Source organism: Dama dama, chromosome 22 (genome assembly GCF_033118175.1).
Source record: "Dama dama isolate Ldn47 chromosome 22, ASM3311817v1, whole genome shotgun sequence".
In the NCBI taxonomy this organism is placed as follows: domain Eukaryota; kingdom Metazoa; phylum Chordata; class Mammalia; order Artiodactyla; family Cervidae; genus Dama; species Dama dama.
The window spans coordinates 55,099,343-55,110,260 of record NC_083702.1 but is presented as its reverse complement, the minus strand read 5'-3'; the positions used below and the strand labels follow the sequence as shown (position 1 = coordinate 55,110,260).

The 10,918-nt window shown below is 35.2% G+C and overlaps 1 protein-coding gene across 5 annotated transcripts in view; it reads right to left on the bottom strand.

The window, feature by feature from the left end:
* Positions 1 to 10,918, bottom strand: part of ANKS1B (ankyrin repeat and sterile alpha motif domain containing 1B) — a 1,085,637-nt gene that overhangs the window by 809,437 nt on the left and 265,282 nt on the right. For all 5 annotated transcript variants that reach the window (XM_061125565.1, XM_061125567.1, XM_061125569.1 and 2 more), the window contains exon 9: positions 6,620 to 6,763. In XM_061125565.1, the coding sequence (XP_060981548.1) occupies positions 6,620 to 6,763 (144 nt within the window). The remainder of the gene's footprint in view (positions 1 to 6,619; positions 6,764 to 10,918) is intronic.

The window sequence follows — 10,918 nt, the reverse complement described above, 5'->3', positions numbered from 1 at the left end:
GAGGAGCCTGGTGGGCTACAGTCCATGGGGTCACAAAGAGTTGGACACGATTGAGCACACACACACATATATCCAATTATTAAAGCACATATCGCCTGACCAGGAGAAATACTAACAAAAGTGTCTTTTGATGTCACCTAGAGCCAGATATCCTGGAATGTGAAGTCAGGTGGGCCTTAGGAAGCATCACTACGAACAAAGCTCGTGGAGGTGATGGAATTTTAGTTGAGCTATTTCAAATCCTGAAAGATGATGCTGTAAAAGTGCTCTACTCAATATGCCAGCAAATTTGGAAAACTCAGCAGTGGCCACAGGACTGGAAAAGGTCAGTTTTCATTCCAATCCCAAAGAAAAGCAATGCCAAAGAATGCTCAAACTACCACACAATTGCACTCATCTCACACGCTAGTAAAGTAAGCTCAAAATTGTCCAAACCAGGCTTCAGCAATACATGAACTGTGAACTTCCAGATGTTCAAGCTGGTTTTAGAAAAGGCAGAGGAATCAGAGATCAAATTGCCAACATCCACTGGATCATCGAAAAAGCAAGAGAGTTCCAGAAAAACATCTATTTATGCTTTATTGACTATGCCAAAGCCTTTGACTGTGTGGGTCACAGTAAACTGTGGAAAATTCTTCAAGAGATGGGAATACCAGACCACCTGATCTGCCTCTTGAGAAGCCTGTATGCAGGTCAGGAAGCAACAGTTAGAACTGGACATGGAACAACAGACTGGTTACAAATGGGAAAGGAGTACGTCAAGGCTGTTTATTGTCATCCTGCTTATTTAACTTACATGCAGAGTACATCATGAGAAACACTGGGCTGGACGAAGCACAAGCTGGAATCAAGATTGCCAGGAGAAATATCAATAACCTCAGATATGCAGATGACACCACCCTTATGGCAGAAAGTGAAGAAGAACTAAAGAGCCTCTAGATGAAAGTGAAAGAGGAGAGTGAAAAAGTTGGCTTGAAGCTCAACATTCAGAAAACTAAGATCATGCCATCTGTTCCCATCATTTCATGGGAAATAGATGGGGAAACAGTGGAAGCAGTATCAGACTTTATTTTTCTGGGCTCCAAAACCACTGCAGATGGTGATTGCAGCCATGAAATTAAAAGATGCTTAACTCCTTGGAAGGAAAGTTATGACCAACCTAGATAGCATATTAAAAAGCAGAGACATTACTTTGCCAACAAAGGTCCATCTAGTCAAGGCTATGGTTTTTCCATTGGTTATGTATGGATAACCATACATAACTGTGAAGAAAGCTGAGCGCCGAAGAATTGATGAACTGTGGTGTTGGAGAAGACTCTTGAGAGTCCCTTGGACTGCAAGGAGATCCAACCAGTCCATCCTAAAGGCGATCAGTCCTGGGTGTTCATTGGAAGGACTGATGCTGAAGCTGAAACTCCAATACTTTGGCCACCTCATGCGAAGAGCTGACTCATTGGAAAAGACCCTGATGCTGGGAAAGATTGAGGACAGGAGGAGAAGGGGATGAAAGAGGATGAGATGGTTGGATGGAATCACCAACTCGATGGACACAGGTTTGGGTGAACTCTGGGAGTTGGTGATGGACAGGTAGGCCTGGCATGCTGCCATTCATGGGGTTGCAAAGAGTCGGACATGACTGAGTGACTGAACTGAAGTGAACTCAGCACACACACACATACATCAAATTATTAAAGCACATATCACCTGATCAGGAGAAATACTAACAAAACTGTATTTTAGTAAGTATTCTCACTGACACAAACAGTTCCAGCAAATCTGGAGTGGTCATTGTAGAGATACTGTAGGAGAACTTCTTGCATCAAATGGCAGAGTAGAGTTGAAAGCTCAAAATTCTTACTATAAGCTCTTGTTGTTTAGCCACAGAAAGAGAAGGAAGCTGTTTTACTGGTATCACTTTCTTTACTTGTTTTCCCCTAGGCAAATGCTTCCTTTTTCTATGGAAAGAATGAAGATTGAGTGAGCAGTCAGAGCCTTTACATAAACCTTGGTGAGTTTAGAGTCACTTAGTATGATTATTCTGGGGAGGATGTAAATAACAGGCAGAGGCAGAAGTGAAATGCCATGGAAGCCAAGGAACTGGAGTGAGAGTGTACCTAACTCCAGACGAGAAGGTTTAGACAAAAAAGCAGATGAGTCTTTAGGTGAGTCTTGAAAGAAGAGAATTTCATTAGAGAAAAAACAAGATGCACGTAAGTCATTCCAACGTCTGCAAAAGCAACAAAGCTAAGTAAGATGCCTACAGCACAAAAAGCCCAAGGGATATGGGATAACAGTTCTTATGAAATAGCACTGCTTTTTATTTGTTTAGATGTATTCATTGCGTTCACCAAACTCAAGTAACAAAATTCTCTGTTCTTATTTCATCTTCACTCAAAAGTTTCCCTTCCCCCACACTTTCTTTTATGACTTCGGTTTCCTATGGCCAGACAATATCTGATCTCACTGTAGCTTTTTCTGAGCATATCAGTCAATCAAATATTTCAGATTTGGATTTGCCATTTGAGCAAACACAAGATACAGTTTTATATTTTATTCCTAGCACTTTTATTGGATTGTCTCCTGTTTAGATGGTTCCCAAGTACTATTGCAACAACACAGATGGGAGAGTTATAAAGTGTAACTCCCATATTCATTCGTGGGCCTTATCTAACAGTTGATTATCTGCTCTAGAGGACCTTTCCCCAACCCCACCTTTGTTCTTGCTCACTTCTGAATTCTACTTCCTCCCTTCTCACTTCCATTTTCAAAATAGTAGTGATTATTATTGCCAAGAATATTGAAAAACAAATTTGAGTTTAATTATACTTTTCAGAAAGGGCTTCATATTCCTAGTCTCTTCATTCTTGATTTCTTTTCTAATTTTTTGCCCAGCTTAAGTTTTATTTAACTGCTTTGAAATTATACTAAAGTGCCCAATATATTCTATATATTTTAATTTTAGTCCTGTTATTCAGAATCACCAATTCTCATAAATTTGAAAGGAACTGCTTCTTATAAAAACCTCAACAATCTAGTCACAGTAACAGAAGAAAATACCTTATAAAAACCAGAAAAAATAGATGAAACTTGAATATAGGATCAATTCAAAATCTAGACAAAAACTAGAAATTAGATAATTTTGGAAATTAAGATCCAAAAGATCAAGCAATGTTCTAATTTTGCAAGTACAAAATCTAAGAATCTGAAAGTGATAAATAATATAGTTTTAAAGCCCAGAATCAGAATGTAAAGGTAATCTGGCTCCCAATTAAGTTTGTATTTCCATAATCCTCATGTTTCTGAAGTTTAGCACTCTACTTTGAATACAAGATATCTGATTCCTGTTTGCTAGATCCAGCTAAGAAGAATAAATTATATTTATTCCAATCCAGCAAATCTGAATATATAGGAATCTGCTAAGCACTATACTAATTCCCCTGATCGCAAAGGCTCCTGTGCCAAACTGTAAGGTAGGGACTTTTCTCGAAGCCCTATATGCACAGTGCTTATGGCTTAATGATTTTAATGGCCCCCAAAATAATTCAGATATGAAAAAACTGGCTCCTAAATAAAGTTTCCTTAACATTTCATCAATAACAGAATCACATGTCTGGAAAATCCTGAGTTCAAAGTTGTTGCAAGTTCTAGGAAAAACTTATATTTGATATGATGCTTCTAGCATCATATCAAATGTTTTAAGCTATACTAGTGTGTTAACCATTGCAGATTAATTTCATTGTGAAATATAATTAGTATTTTTACAGTTTGCATCATCACATTGAAAATGTTGTAATTATATATGTATATATATGTGCTGAGTCACTTTAGTCGTGTCTGAATCTTTATGACCCTATTGACTCTAGCCCTCCAGGCTCCTCTGTCTATGGGATTCTCCAGGCAAGACTATTGGAGTGAGTTGCCATGTCTTCCTTGAGGGCATCTTCCCCACCCAGGAATCTCTTATGTCTCCTGCATTGGCAGGCAGGTTTGGTGCTAGTGGTAAAGAAACCTCCTGCCAACACAGGAGATGTAAGAGACATTGGTCGATTCCTGGGTCAGGAAGGTGCCCTGGAGGAGGGCTTGGCAACCCACTCTAATATTCTTGCCTGTAGTATCCCATGGACAGAGGATTCTGGAGGGCTACAGTCCATAGGGTCATGAAGAGTCAGACATGACTGAAGTGACTAAGCATACACACCCCCCCACACACACATACACACACACATATGTTAAAGGGGAACCCATTACAAATTGAGAACATTAGGAAAAGAAGACTAGAAGAGAAACTTGGTAAAAGAATTCTATGTTTGATTTGTTAGGTTAAATACATTTTTTAAAAAGGTAGTGCATCTCAAGTAAGTTTATAGATTTAAAGCAGTTACAATTAAAATACCAATAAGAATACTTTTTAAATTTGACAAAGTAAGTATAAAATATAAATTAAAAAGCAGACAATCATGTCAGCTAACAGTTTTCTCCCACAATATATGTGTAAAAATATCAAAGTGGGTCATTGTTTTTAAAAATAGGAAAAGTAAAATAAGAGATCCCGAAGAAAGCCCAAGCCAAGCAGGACGGCATATAATCAAAGGAATGAGAGTTATTGTCAAATGGAAGGTCATAGAACAACTAGTTATCAATGAGTTAAAAACAAATATAAGGCCATATTTGAAATTTTTTTAAAAGAAATTCTAGATGAAATGAATTTTTAAAAAAGACCATAAAGTTTAGTGAATTTGATGGTTAAAAAACTACACAACATATGACCATACAATATTAAAAAAGAAAGAAAAGCTTCAGATTGGGAAACATTTTAGGGTAAACATAGCTATTAGAACAGTAATACTCAATATTTATTCAAGTGATACAAGCCTACACAGAAAAAAATGCCAAAGAAAAATATTAAAAATTATAAACAAAAGCAAGTTGCTACCAAGCCCTACTCCGAAACCTAGTAAAACAAAATAAGTTAAAATTTAAAAAATAAATGTAAATGCTAATAAAGTGATGGAGAACCCAGATACAGTATATTATGATAGCTTAGAGTTCTGCTATTTTATATAAAAATACAAAGATATTAATTTTATGAGCCAAAAAATAGGTAAAAGCATTCAATTGTTGGTAAATTGTTAAGCAGATAAGAGTATATTAATAAAAACCTATGTTTCTTAATTTCCTTTCTTCTATACCCTTGACTAACATACACAAACACACCCTTTTAAGTAGGTAAAAGCATTTTTTAATTTATTTATTTTTAATTGAAGGATAATTGTTTTACAGTATTGCATTGGTTTCTACCAAACATCAACAAGTGAAGAAATGAAACCCTATAGAAAATCATTTAATTCAAATACTACTTAATTCTGACAATATTCCAGGAATAATGTTGGCAATAAATCATAGACACTGAGCAATACATAGTATACCTTTGTGGATCTCACAGGCCAGTAAATATTGAAAATAATTCTGTAAGGTTGGTATAAATTGTCTTAAAATTCTATAAATAGTTCATATTAAGATAAAGAGATTCTTTAAGTGCAATAAATCAATATTGGAATTTGGGTGGCTGTGATTAAATTATGACATAAATGTAAAAACATGTAATGGTTTCTTGAACACAATTGGTTCATATTTGTTGCAAAATAGAAAATAATATTTTTGAGATATATTGAATTCTTATCCTAGATTATTTTTCCACTTATATTTTATGTAGTTACACAAACACACCTTTGCCATTACACTATTTTTCATATTAAGTGCTTTTTCATCTTCACATAGAGATGAATTCATTGTGGCTTCAAATTTCCTAACTCTGTTTGACTTGTTTTATTTATTTCTGAAGCTCCTCTAAGGGCTTGTGAATCATAATGCACAAGAAAAACTTGAGGGTGATACAGTAGAACTAAAAGTGACTTAATGAGTAGTGAAATGATTTCAAAATTATAATCAATGTTTTAGTGTTCTATTCTCATTTTGGGATTGCAGTGCATAATTGTCAGTGGCACACATTATTCTACAATATTCCATTGTGCTAAGAAAAAAAAAATCACTGTGCTTTTAAAGAGCTCTCACATGCTTTCTTTTAAATCATTTTATTTTTTAAATATGAATTGTGATTTAATTTCAAAATAGCATTCTTTAAAATGAAATATTTCAGACTCATTAATACTAAAACCTCTTATACAACTCAATTTTTCTAGAGCTAGCATCACGACTAAAATAAAATCACATAAAATTATAATTATGTAGAGTATGTGTTGACTTATGCATACATGTACAGCTAATATAAGCATTTCACTTATATATATATATACACACACACACACACACACGTATATATACAGCTAATATAAGCATTTCACTTATATATATATATACACACACACACACACACACGTATATATACAGCTAATATAAGCATTTCACTTATATATATATATATATATATATATATATACATACAGCTAATATAAGCATTTTACTGACCCTCAACTGAAGAAAAATTTCAAAGTATAAATAAAATACTAATTAGATTTTCAGCTGGTAATAAAAAAGATTTACTTAAAAACCTAGGCAACCATTTTATGTTTTATTGTATCTTAAGAAAGTAAACCATTACCTGTGCAAGAATGGGGAAGCCAAGGTTCCTACATCCATTACAAGGAGTTAATGCTTCCCAGAGTCCTGAGGGCCCACAAGTGTTTTCATCATCATCATCATCTTCCACTTCTCCTGGTGACAAATTTATTGTAGATGAAGTTCTCTGAAATTAAATTTATATCATACCAATATATTATATCAATGTCAGTTAGATATCTTAACATCAATTAAATTACATAAATTTCTCATGGTGTATGTTAGCAAGAAGAAATTAGCTTAATTCTGCACATAGTTATGTGGCTGTGCTATGGAAATCAGCCAAAAAATATGTATAGTTCAATTCTAAGTTGAATGTGAAAGAAAACAAAGTGAAAAAACTGGGTGACAAAGATTGGTAAATTGCAAAGTTCATGTTGAAGAATAGGACATGAAAATGACTCAAGAGAACATAGAAACAGCAACAAATATTTTGATTTCTAAAGCAATCAGAGGAACAAATTGAAAATATTGAAATAGGAATTGGTAAAAAGTCCATTTTTTCACAATGTCATCAAAAAGTAGACTCATTTTTGGAAAAAAAAAAGAAATTCATAAAATTTTATATTATATGCATAAGAGGGGTATGTGCTAAGTCGCTTCAGTCATGGTCAACTCTTTGCAACGCCTGGACTGTAGCCCACCAAGCTCCTCTGTCCATGGGATTCTCTAGACAAGAACACTGGAGTCGGGAGCTATGCCCTCCTCCAAGGGATCTTCCACACCCAGGGATTGAACCCGTGTCTCTTATGTCTCCTGGGAAGCCCTTGTAAGAGGGGTGATACTTTTAAAGTTAATAATAGGACTTCCATGCTAAGCAAACATATTTAGTTTTGCTACTTTCCAAGTCTCACTTAAATGACAGCAAAACTTTTGCAAAAATAATCTTAACCATAAGGACAAGGACAACAGGAGGGAAGTTAATAGATGAGCAATATCAAGAAAACATTTAGAGGCTCAAAAAAAAGAAAACATTTAGACAATGATAAACAGATGATTTATCAATTTCATATAGAAAACCTGAGGAAACGGAAAGTAAATTGTCTGCAAAGAGGAAGAATAAGAAGCAGATCTATTCATGATTTAACACCTCTAAAGGACTTAAGAATGAGAGAGACTGACTACCTGTGAGGTAATAATGCAAGAAATTTTGTAGGTGTTGGTGGAGCTAAAACAGAATAGAAACTCTATATTAGAAATTAGACCCCAAACTCATCACCCAGCCAAGAAAATAAACCTTCACCACCTGACAAGAAATTGGAGATTTACTTTCTGGTAAGGTTGAAGCTAAGGGATTATGAATTCTAAGAAACCAGGCACAATGAACTGAGGAATGCCTCTTTAAAAACAATGAAATTAAGTGAATATCTATGTAGTAAATAAATATGCTCAACCTGCCCCAGTGCCTTCTTCCCACATTTGTCTTAGAGAACATGGCAGCTAAGTTTATATCTCCCAGGTAGCAGATGAGAGTATACTCCTCTGGACCGCTCAAAAAAAAAAAAAAAAACAATCTCTAAGTACTTAGGAAAATGGTAGAGGGGTCCACGTCTTAATGCTTACTGTGAAACCCCTCCTCAACAAACTCCATCCACATAAACAGTTCCTAATTTTTCAGTTAAATATGAACAAGAGTATAATGATAGCCATATATTGGAAAGAAGCTTTTAACAGGCCAAACTAAATATACAGAGAAAAATTATAAACAGTATCCTCAGAGAGAGAGAATACATAAAATCCAATAGAACAGTTGGAAAATAAGTCTGAGCAAATTTCCCAGAGGACAGAACAAAATAAGTTAAAAGTTAAGAAAATTAAGGGATCAAACTAAGAGTTCCAAGTAGAGGTAAAAAGAGATTGTCAAAGTATCAATGCAAGAAATTTTGCCAGAATGAAAGAAAAATTCCACATTAAAAGAGCCTGCTGAATATTCAGCAGATAATATTTTTTTAAATAGCAAAGACAATAAGTTTGTCTAGAAATATTCAGAGTCTAGTGTTCAGTATAACGTTGATAGATCATGATTACTGAAGTTAGTAAAGATAGTTTACATACTGAATTGTAAATAGCACCCATGTCCCAGTAAAAGTTGTTGCTTTAAAAAATACATAGCATAAAAGACTTCACAATACAACTGGTTTTTGCATTCACATCTTACATTTCCCTTTATCAATTTTCAATAACTGAGAAATTAAGAACTTCAATAGTCCTTCAATGAGTTACTGTCTGTAAGATATAATACAATGCTACAGCGCTTTTATAATTATAATTATAATACAATAATACAGTGCTACAATCTACTGAGCCCTCTATTATTCATTATTTTAATTCACACAAGACTTTCAGGAAAATACCAAACTAAGCCACAAGAAGTCAAATAAAACTCAAGGTCACGGAGATGGTAAGTGACAGAAAAATGATCCTAATCCAGACTGCCTAACTCTAGGGCATCCAGTCCATATGTTTGATCAATGCTATCTATAAAAATGACTAGAATGATCAAAAGGGCATCTCCTTCACCAACTCATGATCAATTATTGGTTTGACCATCAAGGTTGACACATACGGCAGTATAAATCATATGCTTGGCTAACAATTATCAACATTTTATAGATTAATCAGTTTTTTTCTTCTGTCTCTTTCTCCTCCCCAAAGAAAAACTGCTTATGTTGCTTCCCAGCTCATAATTCTTCAGTTACTTCCCACTGTAGAGCAAATAATATCCATATTCCTTAATATGGCTTCAAGGTTTTATGGCCAAATTATTTTTCAGCCCCTTTCTCACTCCCTTTTATTCACCCGAGGCTATAGCCAAGTGGAATTATTTATCCCTTCCTGATTTGTCTGTGCTTTTGTCCATGCCCTCCACCTTACTTCTCCATATAGCTATTATACTGGTTAAGAGTTTAAACTCTAAAATTAGTCCTGGATTCAAGTTCTAACTCTCTTACTTTTTAGCCTACTAATTAGTGTGTTCTTCAGAGTATAGGACCACTGGCAGCCTCACTTACTTTCTCTATGCAGTGGGAAAATAATACAGTAGTATACACCTCCCTTAGAAATTTTTCCTGAAAAATAAGGTAATGAATATATGGTGCCTGACACACAGTGAGGTTTCAATAAGTATTAACCACTGTTTTCAGCTATTATTCTCCTATAATACTATTGATTCCTCAAAATACAGTTCAGATTTTACCTCTTACATAAAATTTTCTAGATTTACCACAAACAGGAAGGATGTTGCTTTCTTCTGAAAGTCTTCAATTCTTTCTGTCAGTTTGTGTATTCTATTATTTCACATAGACTTTGAAATGACAAATGGTATAGTGGCAAACAGCAAAAGTTTTAAAGTCAAACTGATATATATTAAATATATGCAAATAGATATATATTCCTGGCTCTGCCACTTGCAAGATGTGTTACTGAGCAAATCACATAATCTTACTAATCCTCAGTTTCCTTATCTGCAAAGTAGGCATAATAATAATTCCTACTTTAAGGGGTTATATGAGGATAAAATTAGTCGCTTGACAGCAGACTTCCCTGGTGGCTCAGATGGTAAAGCGTCTGTCCACAATGTGGGAGACCTGGGTTCGATCCCTGGGTCGGGGAGATTCCCTGGAGAAGGAAATGGCAACCCACTCCAGTACTCTTGCCTAGAAAATCCCATGGACGGAGGAGCCTGGTGCCCATGGGGTCGCAGAGTGGGACACGACAGAGTGACCTCGCTCACCTCACTCGACAGGTAGATAAAAATACTCAGTACTGCGGCAGTGCTGTTGCTCAGTCCTGCCCAACTCTCTGAGACCCTGCGGACTGTAGCCTGCCAGTCTTCTCTGCCCATGGGATTTTCCCAGCAAGAATACTGGAGTGGGTGCCGTTTCCTCCTCCAGGGGCTCCTCTAGACCCAGGGATCAAAGGCGCATCTTCCGTGTCTCTTGCATTGCAGGCAGACTCTTTACCACTGAGCTACCTCCTGTGGAAGCCCATAAAAAATAATCAATAAATGTTATTTTTATTATAATCTTTAGCCTGAAAGAGTTGTATACACACAAACACAAATTACTTGTCTTAGTTAATTGTAAATTATCTGGAAGCAAATATGCCTTATTCATATTTGCATCTCTTACCATAAGTTGTGCATAATGTAATTTAATAATTATTAAATAAATCATTAAAGGAATGAGTTTTAAACTAACATTTCATTTGACTACCTAGAAAATTTTACTACAAATAAAAGGTATATATAATTGCATCACAAGTCTCATTATTGTTATTTTAG